At 43.7% G+C, this 18,318-nt stretch overlaps 1 protein-coding gene across 6 annotated transcripts in view; it reads left to right on the forward strand.

Annotated features, from left to right (window-relative positions):
- Sox6 (SRY-box transcription factor 6) overlaps nt 1-16,245 on the forward strand; it is a 379,352-nt gene extending 363,107 nt beyond the window's left edge. For all 6 annotated transcript variants that reach the window (XM_055627453.1, XM_055627455.1, XM_055627457.1 and 3 more), the window contains 2 exons: nt 382-598; nt 9,940-16,245. In XM_055627453.1, the coding sequence (XP_055483428.1) occupies nt 382-598; nt 9,940-10,243 (521 nt within the window). In that variant the 3' untranslated portion in view covers nt 10,244-16,245. The remainder of the gene's footprint in view (nt 1-381; nt 599-9,939) is intronic.
- Nucleotides 16,246-18,318: the final 2,073 nt, after the last annotated feature.

Genomic DNA, 18,318 nt, shown 5'->3' on the forward strand with positions numbered 1-18,318 from the left:
AGAATCCATATAAAAGTGGAAGGAGTATAAAAAATAAAAATATAAAAAGTGGAAGGAGAGAGCTAATTTCACAAAGGGGTCCCCTGGCCCACCTGTACACCCATGCACACATACAATAATGACAATAGTATTTTGTAAATAACATAGTATCACCAGCCATAAAGTATTGAGAAAAAAACACAACAAATACATTGTACACTTTTTTTTTTTGGGGGGGGGCTCTGTGTTTTAAAGGAAAAGTTGAGAGGTTCAGTGGTGTTTGGTAACTGGAGCTCCTGAGTGAAAGCTATGAAGTAATGGGAGATATGACCAGCCATTAAGGTCTAGAAGACATCGCCATCCTGTAACCGCTTCCATGCTTAAGGCTCTTTTCATGTTTAGGGTCTCGCTGGAAATCCATGTCCAACCAGGAGAAGCAACCTTATTATGAAGAGCAGGCCCGGCTAAGCAAAATCCACCTAGAGAAGTACCCCAACTACAAGTACAAACCCCGGCCGAAGCGCACGTGCATCGTGGACGGCAAGAAGCTCCGGATCGGGGAGTACAAGCAACTGATGCGCTCCAGGCGGCAGGAGATGAGACAGTTCTTCACTGTGGGGTACGTACTCCCGAGGGCAGTCCTAACCTTCCCTTCCCAGGAAAGGACCACAGGGTGCTCCTGGCATGTGTGTTGGGAAAGAGATTAGTGAAGGGACGGGCCGTGGCTATGGGTCTCTGCTGTGTCCCAGGCCTGCACCTAGGCTCCTGCCCCTACTCTACCCTAACCTGAACCTACTGATGACACGTCTTTCATGCTCGCAGAGATAGCCAGTGCCCACACACAGAGTTTCTGGCAGTTTATTTAGACAGACACACAGGGAGAAAAAGTAAAAACTGACTTAGAAATCCCCACAGCTTCCCGGCTTCTCTGGTGGCGCTTCTGACTGTACTCACAATGATCTTCTTTTGTTGTGGGATCTACCACAAGATAATTGGCCTTGACATTGGTTAGAAGACCTCATTTTTGGCATCATATCCAGAACTCCTGTTGCAGTAAATTATTCTGTGGTGGAAGCAGTAACAATGTGGATTTTCTTGCTTAAATCAGAAACTGGGCATGTTTTTGATATCTTCAAGACTGATTTCATGTCATTTTGTTTAAAAATTAGGTAATAGATTTCTGGTATAAATTTCAACTTGGCTGACGGGCTGTCTGCATTCAAAAGAGGCCCCTCCTAACCACAGTAGTCAGGATAAGTGGGGTAAGAGATGCCTAGAGATTCCAGCACATAGACCCATGCAGCCTGTGGGGGTGGAAACCCCAGGACCACTCTGCAGGCAGAGGCTGAAGCAGCTGCAGCCAAAGGGAGACTCCTGAGAGAGAGAGGGGAGTGGAGGAAGCAGAAAGGAAGCCACATTAGCTGGACATAGGAAGAAGAAAGGGAAGCTATGCCCTGGCTAAGTAAGAAAGCTTCTCTTTGAGTTGAAAAAAAATTTTTTTAAAAAAAGAGGCCCTACAGGGGAAGTGAGGCACTCTTTGTGTTTAAGGATGCTCCAAGGGAAACCTGGATGGAACATGCTGGCCTTAGAAGCATGTGTCTAGAGGGTAAAATTAACTCTAATAGTGAACAGAGCACAAGCTAGAAGTCAGTGAAAGAGCCCTATATATGTGGTGTATCGGGGTCTTAGGGAGACCTGGGGCTCTGGGTTTGATGAAATGCTGGCTCTGTCATCTAGTTGGGCAGGGACCTTACCTTTGCCAAGCTTCCATTTCCTCACATGTGAAATGGGAGGAATGACAGCGGGCATCCTTTATAGTTGCTGAGACAATTCACGACTGCAGGACTTTCAGAAGGCAGTTCTTGTAAATCCCTGCATCACCATTATGACTTGCTAGGTTCCCAGTTCCCCGGCAACAATATATGTCACCCAGCTGCCCTGTGAGCTTCTCTAGACTCTGGCACACACACCCTTTTAGGGATAAAGAAAATTGTCCCACCTTATTAATTGAAGATTCCAACATGTTAATAAATGAAGATAGGACAAAATAGGCTTATCAGATGCCTCTGTGCTATGAGTGTTTGCATCTTTTAAAATAATGCTTTTAACACAAAAAGTACAATGCAATATAATTGGACCATTCACATGGTAATGAGAGGATTTATGAAAAATACAGGTTCATAGTGCCCTTTCAGGAGGCTAGTCATTTAAACACAGTGCTGATTTAAGACTGCATGATAAACATCTTGTTTTAACCTGGTACTGTATCCCTGAGATTGTATTTATCTTTTGAAAAATGTAAATTTGAAAGCTTTTGTGATTCCTGGCCTTCTTTGTGCCCCTGTGTTTTGAGCAATACTTAGTGGGTCTCTTTGACCACACTCTAAAAGGTTATCAGAAGTACTGTTTTGTTTCCTGATACTTACTTGAATGGATGAGTTGTAGCAATGTTATTTAACTTAGTCATCTTTGCTGCAGAGTACATTAAAATGGACCTATATCCAAATACCCCAACACATACTGGTCCAGACTCATAGTTTACGTAGTGAGACACAATGGATTAGTAACTCCCTGAAATGCAGATGGATGTTTAGTGATATCTACCATTTATTGGGTGCCTAGACTGCACTAGATATTCTGTATACCCAACTCACACATCCATAATCCTTGAAATAAGATTCAGGTTCAGAGAATTCCAGTGGTTCCCAAAGATCAAGAGACATTAAAGCTCAACTCCAGGTCTTTACCTCTGCCATCCAAAACAGGGAAGAAACCAGGTCTGCTCAAAAGGCACCTGACAAGCTCTTTTGGACCAGACATGAGCATAGCTGTATGGTTTGCTAAGGGCTCATGGACCCTGAAATCAGTGCAGTACCTGATTATGGGATGTGCTGATGAAGGAAGCTCTGAGCTCCGGGGGTTGTGCTGCTCTGACAGTGCAGGAAGTCCTGTTAAGAAATGGTTGTTTTAGTGCATCAAATGGACAGTGCTGCCAAATGGCAGGCAAGGACCAGAAAGGCCCGTTCTTAATCTGCAGTGCTCAGTGTGTCCCTCTGCCCAGTTCCGGGAACATCTGCTACATAAGCTAGGTATTATCCCTACTTACACATTTGTATTTTCTTTCAAAGAGTTAAAGCTGATAGGTCAGTAAGTCCCCAAGGTTCATCTTTGGAAATTGATCTTCATTCGCTGTAAAGTTACAACCAGAGGAGCAGAAAGCAAAACAAACAAAATCTCAGTGATTACTATTGATGTCTTGATGGGGCAAGATCGATTTTTATAGCTGATTTTGAAAAGACATGCATTCCTTTCAAACCAGTAACACCATATACATTACTCAACATTTTTGTGCATTTAAATGACTGTGCAGCTGTAACTGATGAGTCAGATTTCTTAAACTTAGCTAATAAAAAAAAAAATCTGTCAGTATTATGTAACAAGAGTTCCTCCTCACCTGGGATTTAACTCCTTCAAATGGTAGATTTGAATATCAGGATTTTGTGATAATTCTGTAAATACAGAATTGATATTTATTGAGGCCCGCGTAGCTACAATGATATATTTTTCTTGTGAATCAATACTAAAACTACTTTTTATGTGGCAACACATGTAGTGATTTGCCCCTGAACTAGTAGGGATTACACAGATGCTGCAGAGTATCCGAGTAGGGTGACTTTTCAAGCAACCGCAGTGAAAAGGTATTGAATACTCATAGTATGCAATAGGCCGACCCGAGTGAAGAACATAGATTATTGCAAACATGTCAAATGTATTAGACACCATCACTGTTCGAGGTTTGACAGGCACAGCACTGATAGAATTGAAGTCACTTGTTCAGGTCAACAGTTGGTCAGGGCAGCGTTAAGATTTAAGTCAGGCTGATGTGGATATAGAGCACATGTCTGCCTTAATGTCGTGTGCATCTCACAAATTATAGAGCGTGTAGGTCAGCAGTGAGGACATTGACCCTGGAGCCAGCCTATTTCATCTCCGACGGCAGATGCCCTTTCTCACTGTACCGGCATATGCACGTCTTTGTTCCTCAGAAACCCCCACTTGCCCTTAGGATACTCCTTAGTATCTCTGCCTGTCAGTTTTCCATATGTAGCATACGGATGTCTATAGCATCAATGACATGAGTCCCTCTGAGGATGGAATGGCTTAGCATATGGAAAATGCTAAGAAGAGTGTCTGACATGCACACATGTTACTCTAAAAAGGGAAATCTATGTGTCAGGTATTTATTTTGTACTATCTTACAAGAATTATTTTCCCAGATAATTGTGCCCTAAGTGATCTAAATTTCTACCATTTTGGTCTTAAATTTAAAGGAGTCAAGTGAAGCCTGTAAGACACTAGCCATGCTATTTTCCAGACTGCCCAGTAAGGAATCAGCTTAAAAATCCCAGCAGATAATGTGTAAAGATTGCCCATTTTCCCACCCCTCCCCACAGCATCAGCCACAGAGCCATGCGACCCACCTAACATTCTCATGAGCTGAGCCCCATTGCCTCCACTTACAATCCTTGACAAGGTCTGAGGGTGAGCACGCCATAGGGCTTTGCTATCAACATGTAGTTCTTTTATGTCTGGCAAAGCTGGACTATTCCAGAATTACTCTTGTGTTTTAAGAACCATGCCTCAGTGCTGAGCTCTCTCCAGCCCAGGTAATACTCTGTCCTCCTGTCAGCTGTGTGCCAACATATCCAAGATACCTTCAGCTTCTGTTTTGATGTGCATGTTCATTATTTGTAGAGACCAAGGCCTGCCAGCTACTCCTGTCTGTGAAATCTGCAGTGTTTGAATTTTGACTTTGAAATTGATCTATAAAGGAAGAAAAGTGCTTTCTAGGAAAGTAATTTCTGATAGACAACACTTAATGCTGCTGGCTGATTTCTTTTTTTCAGTTTGTTTATTGACTAACCAGTCAATTGTTAAGGGTCTATTAGATATCAGCAAGAGTCCCAGCTCTGTACTAAATCACCAGAGCACGAGGCGTTGCTCCTATAGACAAGAGTTTTTGGAGCATTTAGTGGATAGACAAGCCATACACGCACGACTGAGTTAGCTGATAAGAATAGTTAGTCACACAAGCCACAATATAGGTGGTGTTTGCACATACGACATGATGAAGTGCTTATCTGAGCATATAGACATGAATAACTGAAGTCCAAGAAGGAAGTTTGCTATGCATTAAGAACAGACCAGCCACAGATACCTTGGAGGGAGGGAGCTGAGGTTTGAGAAGATCTGGCTAGTAGAAAGTAGATTCCTGACTAAGAATAAAGGAGAAGAGGATGTGTGAGGGAGAAAAATGTCAAATGTGCAATAATACAAAGGAGGCCATGAAGAAAGTGTAAGGTAGGCTGGGTGGAGCAAAGCCAAGATTCTTCAGCTCAGACTAGTTGTGTTCATGGAATTTTTTGTTGGTTTGTTGTAAGTCTGTAAGACTAAATTATAAGACAACAAAACCAGAGTGCCATATAGCTTTGGGCTTCATCCCTACAGAATCTGATATAACCTCAGAAGGGTCTTAGGTCTTCTGTGCTTCATGTCACCAGCCACCCCTCCTGAGCACCTCCATTCGGGATCCTGGGAGGCTGGCATGCTGCCTCCCACGGGAGCTGCTTCCTTGGGGAAACCTCTCCAATGCCAGAAGGTTCTTTCCCCTTCACTGCTCTGAAATCTGCCTGTTGATTTGCAGGTTGGTCCTGGTCCTCTGGTTTGTTCTCCTGTTTATGAGGACAATCATTCAGCCTCTAAAGATTGTCACAGCTTTATTTTTTTCTTTGTCACGGTCCCTCCCAGACTTTTAGACTTTTAAAAAGTCTTTTAAAAGACTTTTGGTATTTTCTTTTCTGAAGTGTCACTTCTATTTTCTTCATTGGCTTTCCCTCCCTTTGCTAGTTCATTCCCTCAGAAACTAACTCAATATACTCAACAGGGATTCACTAAGTGTTCTCTGTGGCCAGGCATTGTCTGAGCTCAGGAGCCATGTTAGTGAAGAATCTTATCCTGGGAGCTTATGCTCTAGTGGTGGAAGAGGTCAGATAATCAGTCAATGACTAAGTAAAATAGCTACACGTTCCTTCAGAGAAAAGTAACATAAGGAAGGAAAAGTGCCAGAGGGTTTCAGAGGTGGCTCCAGCAGCCAGGGTAGCCCCCGAACACTTTCCTGAGAGAGTGAGAACAAAGAGCAGAATGGGTAAGGAAGCAGGCTGTGCAGAGCCTAGGCAGAGAGGACAGCAAGCCTCGAGGTGTCCAGGCATAACTATGCCCAGCTTATTAAAAAGTCAGAGGCCAGCATGACAAGGCAGAGCAGAGGGAATAGCTTGGAAGAATTATGTATGTCAGAGAGATGACAGAGAGCCAGACTATGAAAGACCTCATAGGCCATTGTGAAGCTGAGTTTGACTCTAGGCAAAAAGGAAAGTCTTTGAAGAGCTAAAACAAAGTAAAACAAAAGATGCTGAGCTTTGGCCTAGGTTTTGAAAGGATCACTCTAACTACTGTGTTGGGACTTGTCTGAGGAGGAACTGCCTGTTACAAAGAGGCTAGGTTCCTAGGATAAATCATACTTGAATTGCTGGTAGTTGGACCAGGTGTGTAGGAGTAGAGGAGCCAAGAAGTACATAGACGCTAGATATGTTCCCAATGGAGAACTGACATGATTTGTTAGTGGATTAACTGCGGTAATTGAGAGAACTCTTACTCTTACTACAGTCGACTCGAGCAACCGCAAAGGTTGGAAATATTCATTAGCCAAGATCAGACTGGCCACACGAAGGCTGAAAATCCAGAGGAGGGCCAGGAGTTTGGTTTCGCACATGTAAGACTGAGATAGTTTTTAGCATCCAAATAAGAGACATACACAAATAAGTGTGTGTGTGGCGGGGGGGGGGGGGGCTAGTTAGTTAGTTATTTGCTTAGTTAGTTAGTTAGTTAGTTAGTTAGTTAGTTAGTTAGTTAGTTTAGAAGGGAAGTACTTGATAGAGATACAAACCTGGGAGTGGTCAGCACACAGATACTGTTTAAAGCCATAAAATTGACTGAAGATCAAGCTGATATAGTAGTTTGAAGACTATTGGTGATCTCCTCCTGAGTTGTTTCAGCACGGCATTGGGAATAGTTGAAATGGGTCTAAGGAAGAACTGAGAGGAAGAAATGAAGAGAGACAACTTCCCGAGTTTTATTTTCAAACATCGGAGAAGTAGAACAGCAGATAGAGAGGACAGAAGAGTAGAAGTGATGATGGAAGAGACAATGTATGGAGGGACTCCTTGGTAGGCCATAGAAAACAGGTCCAGTGGACAAGCAAGAGGCCTCTCTGTCTGATTCTGAGCTTCTTAACCTTGCACAATGCAGGAAGAGGGTTGGGCTCAGAGACATAAGTGAGTCAGTGTGATGATGGGGACTTGTAGAAAGTCTTCTACTTGTGCCCAGTTCTCCTGTGAAATAAAAACCAGGTTATCAGCTTAGAATGGAAGTCAGGTACTTGATGAGCACTGACAGCATGAAAGGGCCACCCAGGAGAGAAATGAGTAGACTGGGGGAATGTGCCATATGCTATCTAGATGGCATTGGAGTCTGGTGCGAAGCTCACGTTTTCCATGCGGAGAGCAGAAGCAGGGTCGTGCAGTTTCTCTGCCCAGATCCAGCTGGGTGCCTGGACAGAGCAGGGAGGGGATAACCCCACCTCCAGACCCACTATAAACTTTTAGGAAGGTGTAGGTGAGCAGAAGCCTGGAGAGAAGCAATGAGGAATGAGGGAAAGTTAAGTTAGGAGAGGGCTGTACAGAACCAAGGGCTAGGCTTGGCTCAGTTTAAGTTTATTTAAGACATAAAAATAAATAACATATATTTGCTTTGAATATTTCAAAAAGCAACAATCTGTTATTGTGAAAAGCATGTGTCTTCTGTATTTAAAGGAAATGTACTTTTTGATAGTTTCTATTGGTCTGCAAAGTACAGAATAACTGTCACCTTAGGAAATCTGTAAAATGGGTCAATATTGAAGGAGAGTGTTCTCTTTACACTTGTAATTAAGGCAAAAAAATACTTCTACTATAATTATCCAAAATTAGTCATAAATGTAAAACAGTATCTCTTGCCCTAGGCAGGTTAATATGAAATTAAAGTTGTGCTAATTTACCACAAATTTACGAAGCAAGAAGCATATCTTTTTAGAATTTGAGAGGGAGCAGGTTTTCCTGTGGTGCATCTACAGACAGATGTGGCTTCTCCTATCACTAGCTTTCTTCAGGAGATCAGATTCAACACAGGAATCATAGGAACTAGATTATTGTCAGGTCCCATGTCAATACCAGCTTGGCTAGGTTTTCTTGAGTTGCCAGCTTATGTTATCTCAGGAGTGATAAGAACTCAAGAGGTGATCATGTTTGTTGAATAAAGTTTTATATATATGTTATAATACACAAACCTGTGTGTTATGTTAATACACACTATAAAACCAATAGATAAAAAGTATGTGTTGGTTTGTTCAAACAAACCAGCAGATCTTGTGAAGGTTGAGCTCTCCTGTGCAGGAAGAGCTTCCACTGTTTCTCCTTTTGCTCAGGACACAAGAATTAAAGCTTTATCCAATTAAAGAATGGGTAAATGGTGACTAAAGGTCCTTAAAGACAGTGTGAGCACACATGTCTGGCATCTTAGCCTTTCTCCCTTTCTCCTTCTACAAATGAGGCTGGAGAACTCTGTAAGGAAATGACACCCCTCTTGGAGTGTTCCTGACCGGCTGGTAACAAGGCTGCTTCCTACATATGCATGTCTTTCCATGACAGTGAGGCAGATGGAAAGTCTCATTAATGTAGATAAGAGCTGCTCAAGTGAGCATTGACTAGAAGCCTTGATTACAACAAGGTAGGTGAACCTTTCAGATCACCCCTGACCCTATCTTATACAAACATACGAATACCAAAAACTCAGGAAGCACTCTTACAGTGCTGCTTGGGGTGTGTGTTGACTAGAATCTGCCCATAACCATTGAACACCACCTGATAAATTTACATAGTTGAAAACAACGACACCTCAGGAACTTCTCGGCCGGGTAGAGCTTTAATTCTTGTGTGCTGAGTGAAAGGAGAGGTATATGGCTGCTCTTCCTGTACTGGAGAGCTTGACCTTCACAGATCTGCTCACTCTTGAACTGGGGACAGTACGAAGAAGTGATCTGCTGGGACTCGACTTGGCATCTGCTGGGCTAGAGCAGGAGCAGGAGCAGCAGGCCTGCTGCCTCTTATTATTAGTGGGCAAAGCTCACTGCTTTTTATTACCGAGTCCTTCAGCCCCAGCTCCATCCTCAGCCTCAGGAGTAGGGATATTCAAGATAACTATTCTAGAAGGACCCTAGCCTGGCAAGTCCAGCTACAGAAACAAGGACACATTAAAATAGAGACAGAGAACAGAGTGAGTCTTTGGCCAAATTTGCCTATTTGGGACTTGCCAGGTCCTTTTTCATTTTTCTCTGTCATTCCTACTTCTCCAACCAAGTTGAAGATGACAGCATCCCACTTAAGAGTGTCACTACAATATGCCTAAGCCTCTCAAGTGTTAAAAAACAAACAAACAAACAAACAAAAACTGCTCCCTGGTTTCTTTTTAAAAATGCTCTCATATGGACTGTTGTGGTCTTAACTACAGCCTTTTGTGCCCACCTCGATGCCAAGTATGATCTGAGCTCTGTAGTATTTGCCGAGTTGAAAGTTCTGCCTTTATGTTGTGAAGCCGTCAGCAAATGGCTGCGTCGTATCAGTTAACCACCAGCCACAGCGTCAGGGACGGTCCAGTGATCCTTCCAAGGAATTTTTTTTTTGTCACTTCTGGTGACTTCACATGTTCCATAGGGCCTGGCTTGGAAAATGTGGGTTCAGAAGTCCCAGGTCTCATGTGAGAACTGATAGAGATTTCCATCTCTTTCATTTTGTCTCTGAATCTATACAGGCAACAGCCTCAGATTCCCATCACCACAGGAACAGGTGTTGTGTATCCTGGTGCTATTACTATGGCAACGACCACACCATCACCTCAGATGACATCTGACTGCTCTAGCACCTCTGCCAGCCCGGAGCCCAGCCTTCCCGTCATCCAGAGCACGTATGGTATGAAGATGGACGGCGCAAGCCTGGCTGGGAACGACATGATTAATGGAGAGGATGAAATGGAAGCCTATGACGACTACGAAGATGATCCCAAATCAGACTATAGCAGCGAAAATGAGGCCCCAGAGCCTGTCAGTGCCAACTGAGGAGCTTTTGTTTGCTGAATTAAAACACTCTGACATTTCACCCCCTTTCCCCAACAACAACAACAAAGTTCTTAAAGAGCCCGCATGCATTTGTGGCTCCACAATACATCAGCAGAATGGTCTTAATTGCTTCGTAACGTGTGAGAGAGATTACGTTTTCCTGATTTTTCATAAACTTGAGTTTTTGTCGTTACCGTTCCTGTTGTTGTTTATTTAGGTGAAGACGTATTAAATACGAGACACCGGGACTTGGACACCTATCTCCGCCCACCGCCGTCTTACTAGTCTTACATTTCTGTCTTACTATTTTTCTTTTGGATGTTGACAAAGGGTTTAAGTTACTGTTTTAGATGGGGTTAAACATTCTCACTCAGGTATGCTGTGCCGGCTACAGGTTGTGAATGTGTTTTTATTCTGAATTACTTTAGAAAACAACTGAGGATTTCCTATTGTGAAAGCAGACAAGTCCACGGCATGTGCGGCTGCATATAGAACATGTTTAAAAGGCCTCAGAATTCCATTTGTTTTTCCATGTGTAGAATTCAACTTTGAATGTGCCAAACTTTTTTTCATAACTTTTGAATCTTAACTATTTTGAAAGTCTTACAGGAGACACTGCAAAGTCTTAGACAATCTTTGGCATCTTAAAATAAAATAGCAAACCACACTTTTTTTTTCCAGAAAATGGTGAAGTACTCAGGAATCTGGAGACAAGATATTGTAAGGAATGAGCAAAGCTGCCACAGTGCGTGAACCCAATTGTGTTTGCCTCTTGACGTGCCATCAGTGTGTGGCGTGGGATGACATTTGCACCAGAGCAATCACCACACCAAACACCAACATGGTGGTCTCCACTGCCTGGGACCACCTCTCACTACATCCATTCTCCCCTTGCCTTTCACCCTGACATTCAATCTTAACACATTGTTCTCTTAAATAATTTATTCATTCCAGAATGTCAAGGGTCCACTTATTATTTATTTTAAAAATTATTGGTGGCATTAATTTAATATTTTTTTTTGCCCTCTTCACCCTTTCACCTCTCTTTCCTGCTGGATACAAAAGATGTACATAGCAATCTCGTGTCCCCAGAGCCCCTGGAAACATTTCTGAAGTGATGCTAGTAAATGCATATATTGTTGTTTTAGAGATGGCCGCATCTGGCTGCAGGGTTGTGCATCTGTATCAAGGGGCCCTCCATTTAAACACGTATGCCCCTGTGAGTCACTGTGACCTCAGGTCTTTGACTAGAGTTTCTCCCTCATTCAGTTTTCAGTGCAGTAGAACCTGAGTTCCATTCAGCAGTCAGGGTCAGCAGTGGTTACTGCCAGTCCAGGGGCTTCTCAAAGCAGCTCTGAAGCCCAGGGTCCATGGGCCACACAGGGGTCAATGGTGGAGCTGGCGTGCTGTCACCTTTATTGAAATACCTGGTTCCAGCTGGCACACCCATGGAGATCTTTGCAAGGTCTATAGGATGTTAGAAGCCTCAAAGGAAAGGAAACCAGAGGGAAGGTGAGCTATGGGTGCTGCTAGCCCATAGGACAGATGGTGTCTGGGGCAGCCCACCAGCTCCTCTGGAAGACCCTATTTTCTCAGTGGCTCCTTGTGAATGAGGTGATGTGCTCCTGCCACTCAAGGTTGGCTCTAAAGACATTCTGCTAACTACAGGCAGTTAGTTCTGTTTGAGTTCAACCTTCCTGAACCCAGGTTGCTTACCAGGAGCCACACTCAGAGACCTTCAGTGGGAGGTGTCAGTGAACAGGACAGCCCAGAATCTGAGCATCAGGACAAAGAACAGCTCCATCCAATTTTTGAGCCATTTTGTCACTTGGGAGAAAGTAGTAAAACTTTGTATTTATTTAAAGAGTGCTCGGGCCATACCTAATAGCAATAAATAGGTATAGCCACGAGATGAGCAGCTGCGCCCTTAGCTGTGAGTGCTCTCCATAAGCTGTTTAAGGTACTGATAGGAATGTTTTGTTTTGTTTTAATATTGCTTGGGGATTGGAACTTTGTTCTTGTACATTGATTTTTATATGAGGAGGGGGTTACTTTTCAAAAACAAAATGAGTATTTATTAAGTCTTACTGATTTCTTGGGATTCTTTGTCTCCTCCTCAGTTTCCCCTCTTCTCTTTTGGCTTCTGCCCTCATTGGTATGTTTGTTTTGTTTTACTTTGTTTGTTCCATTTTTTTTTAAATTGTGCTGCATAGGTAGAGTGTTGTATGGCTAGCGTTGTATTGTATGTAATTAATTTTGCACAAAGGCAAGCATTTAGCATAGTAGTTAATTTTGTTTGTTTTTATGACCATGCCAAAATAATATTCTGGGCTGGTAGAGAACAAAGGACTGTTCTTTAGGATTGAAACTTGATTTTGCTTGTAGTAAGAAAAAGAAAAAGAAAAAAAAAAAACCACACACACTCACAGATGTCGTTTCGTAAGTGTTACAAGCACTGGATATAAATGGTATTTTTATCACTGACTAATGTGAAACTGGTATGGAAACTACATGAACAAAAGTCATCTGTTTCGACTCGTGTGGGCTTGCCTCACAGTTGCCGGATCTGAGTCATTTTTATGTCTTGTTATTTCATTTATTTATGCAAAATACATGTGTGTAGGAACGCTCTGTGTCAGCTGTGGCTCTGCCTCAGCGCTGGGGTCCAGTGACTTCTAGACATGTTCTCAAATACAAAAGCTGTCCGGGAATGACTGGGTGTGAGCGCCTCCTTCATCGGCTCAGACAGTGATGCTGTATTCGAATCTAAATTTTGTGCATACACAGTTTATTCTATTTATTAGCCACATTTGGCTCTAAATATCCATGGGAATGGAGAATGACAATCACAGAGATCACTTACATCAGTGGGGCTTAAACAAAGTCTTTATGACTTCACCATCTCATTTTTAGAGTTTTCTAATTGTGTAAATATAACATAGAAATAGAATTTATTTTTGGTTCATGAATTCCTAGTGAAAAATAAGTTATGTATCTTCTTTCCGTTCTCTATTCATGTCTTGCTCCACACTGAAAGCTGGCCAGTCACATTTAGTATGGACAGAGAGTCATCAGCTCCGGTGAGGCAGTGTTCACCCCCAGCCAAGACAGCAGGACCCCTACTTGGTTCTCGTGTAGTCTGGAACCCACTGACTCAGACTTCCCCCCTTTCCTTCTAAAAAGCTGAGCAGTTGCACACACTGAGATTCCAGCAGAGCTAGGAGAAAGTCAGTTTGCTTTGCAAATCCAGACCCGTCTGCCCAGATAGTTCTGAGGCCCCACCATGGCAAGAAGCAGGAGTTGCCTTTCAGAGGTAAAGATCTTCCAGATAGTATAAACCCCACAGTACCAAGGCAAGGGGAACCTGTGTTTCCTTCCCTCTTTTATACTAGCACTAAATCAAAGCCTGGGGTTTTCTCCATTATCAAAGAATTCACAGGATCAGGCTTTTCTTTGTCAACTGGGAACAGCAGTATTGCTAGACAATCCTCTTATTAATGAACAGGCTCTATGGAATAGGAAGGAAAGGAAGAGGGGAAGGAATAAAGGGACACAGAGAGAAGACTTATCCATCCATGGGCATGAGAAGCCTGGTTGGCAGTTTCTCTTCCTCACTGGCAAATTCTAGGCCATGTTGTTTTCGCAAATGCTCTCTCAACCTTTCAGGTTTGCATCATGTGGTATTTGATAGCTTCTAGCCTGTCCTCAGCCTGAATTCCTTCTACAATGCCTGAAACCAACCTCCAGGCCAGGTTCTAAATTCAGGTGTGGACTCAGAATGCCATTCCACTTGTCAAATGCAGGCCTCGTCTGGACATTAGCCCTATGTGAGCTGGGAGTGCTAAAAAAAAAAAAAAAAAAAAAAATCTAGTGATCTCTAGTGATCCCTCTAGAGATGAAAAGAGGCTTCTGTAGAGCCAGGTTACATCTCTAGTAAACAGCCTCCTGAGCCAGGAGCTCAGCAATTAAGGATGACTACCTCCCTAAGCAGAAATATGGCCTGGACACACTGATGCTACAGATGAGGCTGTTGCTCTCCAGCCACTCAGTCTCAATAAATTGACTCTACCAACTCTTGAGGAAAAGAAAACACAAATTACTTAATAGTTTTGAGCCACAGGAGAAGACCTGTACCAAGTGCCAACAACTGTGCGCTGTGTCTAGCGGAATCGTTTGATAGGAAGGCCGGGTCTTCCTCTTTACTAAAAAAGGGGCAACCACATTGACCATAGCCTTGCCTGATGTCCACATTTCCCTCAAGGACTGAGCTGATACTTCGGTTCATTCTCAAAGTATAATGACGGTGGTCTCACTTGCACTGCTTTTTTTGTTTAGGTCCTCTACTCCTGACATGGCTTATGATTATTATTTTTTTTTTATGAGCAGCTGTCTCCCTTGCCGACCACATTGTTTCTGACACCACATACTCTCGATTGTGGCCCTGCACATCAAAACCAGATTGAAAAATCACAATATTCAAGCGCAGGTTTGTTTTTTTTTTTTTTTGTCCCCATCCTGTCCTTTCCAAATACTGGCACTCTGGCACTCGAGGGCAGAGGTGGAGGGAGTCAGAGAGGGGCGAGAAGTTAAGGCTTCCTGCAGATTCCCATCTATTGACAAAGGAGCTGGCAGAAGGCAAGTAGGTGATGTTTCTTGCTGGTCTTGTTTCCACAGAACTGCAGGGATAGAGCAGGGCTTCAGTGCGGGCACTTTTGGAGTCTGGGGAATGTGCAAATATTTTGTTGTCATTGCAGGTCTGCTGGTGTGCACCCGCCATTGTCTGTCTTCGTCACATATGCATTTGCTCTCTCTCTTTTTAAAACTCAGCCTTCATTGTATCCTTCTTCAGCTTGTAGCACATTAGGATGTTTAGCACTTGTTTTTGCTCATTCTTGTATTTGCCATGTACAATTTTGAATTACCCTATACAAGCCTCTAAGCTGTTACTACATAACTTATCTTACTGTAACTCTTTTCTTTGCCTACATTGTAATTTGTTTGTGATGTATATTGTGAGATTGTATTCTATGTTAATTTAATCAGCACAACTCACTGACATGCTGGACTGACATGCTGGCTGCTGTTTTGAAGTGTAAAGCTTGTGTAGGGCTGTCCAGACAACTACAACTCTGTTGTCAAGGTACTGTGCATTGGTTCCCATAGCAACACTGTGGGTGTGACCCTCTAGACTCTAGGGACATTAAGCACACCCTCCAGCAAATTTTAAGTGCAGATTTTTTTTTTTTTTTTTTTTTGTTGAAACTCTATGAATACCACAGGTACCTACTTGGCCCATGGCTGGTAACTATTTTGGGCAATTAGCAAAACAAACAAGCATTAAAAAACTAGTGTCTATTGCTGCTTTGAATATGTTTGAAAGTCTGAAAATGTAAATAGTTTATCGAAAAAAAAATTCTTGTACAGTCCAGTGTAAAGTTTTTAAATGACCTGAAGGGTTACCATCACAGCTTTTGTGCACTCTCCTCTGGATAGTGATAAAAAGAAGTTTGCTAAGGACTTAAAGAAATGGGAAAAAAACAACAACAGAATCTCTTCGAATTGAAAGGAGTGGATCACTGCCCTTAGCTTTGTCACATACACAGACCTCTTGGATCTTGTTGGACAGTATTGGCATGAGACAAACTCAGCATGGAACACCCTGCAGTGGGACTTCTCTGGGCTTTCCTGCCCTGCCTCACGATTAAGGGAAAGGAGGAGACAGAAAGGCGTGCCGTCTTTGTCTATCCTGGAATACATTGGCACCTTAGCTACTTTCCCCCTCTTTGCACAAGGTGCTTTCCTGACATGTGTTAGACACGCCATCCTTGGGTGACAATGTATATGCCATGATGGGGCTCAGGCCCGCGGGGGAGTGTCTATAGGAACTGCCTATTTATGCTCATTTACCTCAAGACTGTCCTCTACCCTAAACTAGTTGTCATCACTCCATCTTTTGTACTGCTGTTGACACTTACCAATTAAAGATAAATTTTGTTTTATGACCTCTGTGTTTGGCTTAGTCTGTGTCCCCAAAACTCTTCCTTCATGGAGCACAGCAAGACCTAAACTTAAAGTCACCTACTACCAGAGCCTGGAGGTCCCAAGCTTTCTGAGTGAGTCTTCCTGAACCCACAGCAGGGTAGAGGGAGGCTGGGACAAGAGCTGCCCATCCATTCACCCAGCAAGACATGTCTGCTTCTCATGGTCCACACACCACTGCAGGAAGGGATGCTGGCCGGTTTTGATAGGAGGAAGAACAGATGTGGATTCTTCAAGAGAGGATGAGAGGACCTACCACTTCTCCTGACTTCCCCTTGAGAGTGAATGACCTGGGGTGAATGTAAAGGCCTGAGCAGCAGCCCCTCCTGCAGCCCAGCCTCTCTGAGCATAGCTTAGAGAGTGCTGAGCTACCACCTGGTGGCCTCCGCCTCCAGCAGGAAGCTCCCAGCTCCTCCTCCTGCCCAACCCCACCCCCGCACCCCAGGGAGCTTCTGCTCCCAACAATAGTGGCTTTTAAAGTGTTTAAACTGTTGGTTGATCAATTCTATGGGGCTCAGAGTCTGGGGGCCAGACTGGGGTGGCTGGGGTCCCTTGCAAGACTTGTCAGATCAGAGCTAGGCCAGGCCAAAGTAACAGAGAGGGAGAGACAGAGACAAAGAGACAGAGACGGTGGTTTCTTTTCTTGCCATTCCCTATACATACGCCCTTTTGGAGAGAAGCCAGGAATCTGGAACTTTACCCCAAGCAAGATGACACAAGGTGGTTAAATCCCTGACCTTGCCGCACAGGGCCTCCCTCCGGCCCCCACAGGGCCTCTCTCCAGCCCCCACAGGCTTTGCTGTTTCATTTTCTGCTCTTACAGGGGTTTTTTGTTTGTTTGTTTGTTGTTTGTTTCTTTGTTTCTTTTGTTTCATCTAGGCTCTCCCGTAGCCCAGAGTGACCTGGAACTTACTATGTAGCCAAGGCTAGCCTTGTACTCCCAAGAGCTGGGATCGAATTTATAAACCACCACTCCCATTTGCCCACGGGTTTTGAAAACCATAGGTAAGCATTAAAGGATGAACTTGGGAGGCACAGAGTCAGGCTTTACTACTGTCGAATGGGACCTTAGCCTCTACCTCTCAGGATGGAAGAGCTGGGAGTGGGGAGAGCATGGAGTGACATGGCAGGTATAAGATGCAGAGCAGCAGGTTAGCACAGAGCCTGACTAAAGGCTACCTGCCACCTCTGCCCAGTGAAGGTCTGAAGCAGAGAGACTGTTGGGACTTACTGAACCAAATAAAGGACAAGGCATCTCTGAGGCTCTGTCTCCCTCTTCTCACACACACACACACACACACACACACACACACACACACACACGCCCTGCCCGGCTAGCCACTGCCCCTGGTCTTTGTAAAGCCCAGGCCTGCCCTCCCGTACTTTCCTGTAGTCTTTGGCTTTGCATGGATGACCAGGTCAGACTCACTTCCTCCCTTGAGAGCCAAACCTCTGCATACTCCCAGGCTCATCTCTCCCACAATTCCTTGCTGCTTCTCTCACCATTTGCTTGTCTTCTATCCTGGGCCATGCAATTTCCCTTCTGAGGAAATCTTACCCTTCTGTTTGGGAAATTCCCCCCTTGCTTCTGTCACCAGTTTCTGAGGTCTTCCCAGTTTCCCACATAACACTTTGAAAGGACATGTGTGCCTCAGTTCCCATGTTGTGACTATTGTTTTCACATGTTTTTCTGAGGATGAGACTAAGTCAATTTCCAGGGTTTCTGGCCAGTCAGAGTATGACTCTTTCCTTGGACAGGCTACCTCTGACTCTTTCAGAGTTTCTTAATCTGGTTTTTGATTTTTGTTTTGCTTTTGTTTTTAACTTATTCCTGCCTGAATAGATATTATATTACTTTTCTTAGCTGCTCTGACTAATTCTTGACAGAAGCATCATATCTTGGTTCACAGTTTGGGGGTGTAGTCCGCCGTGGCAGAGAAAGCATGATTGTAGGAGCCTCACAGCTAGTCACACTGCACCCGCAGTCAGGAAGCAAAGGAGAATGCTGCCATTCTGTTCGCTCTCTCCCTTCTATT

This window comes from Psammomys obesus, unplaced genomic scaffold (assembly GCF_907164565.1).
Source record: "Psammomys obesus unplaced genomic scaffold, mPsaObe1.curated_primary_1811, whole genome shotgun sequence".
NCBI classification, from domain to species: domain Eukaryota; kingdom Metazoa; phylum Chordata; class Mammalia; order Rodentia; family Muridae; genus Psammomys; species Psammomys obesus.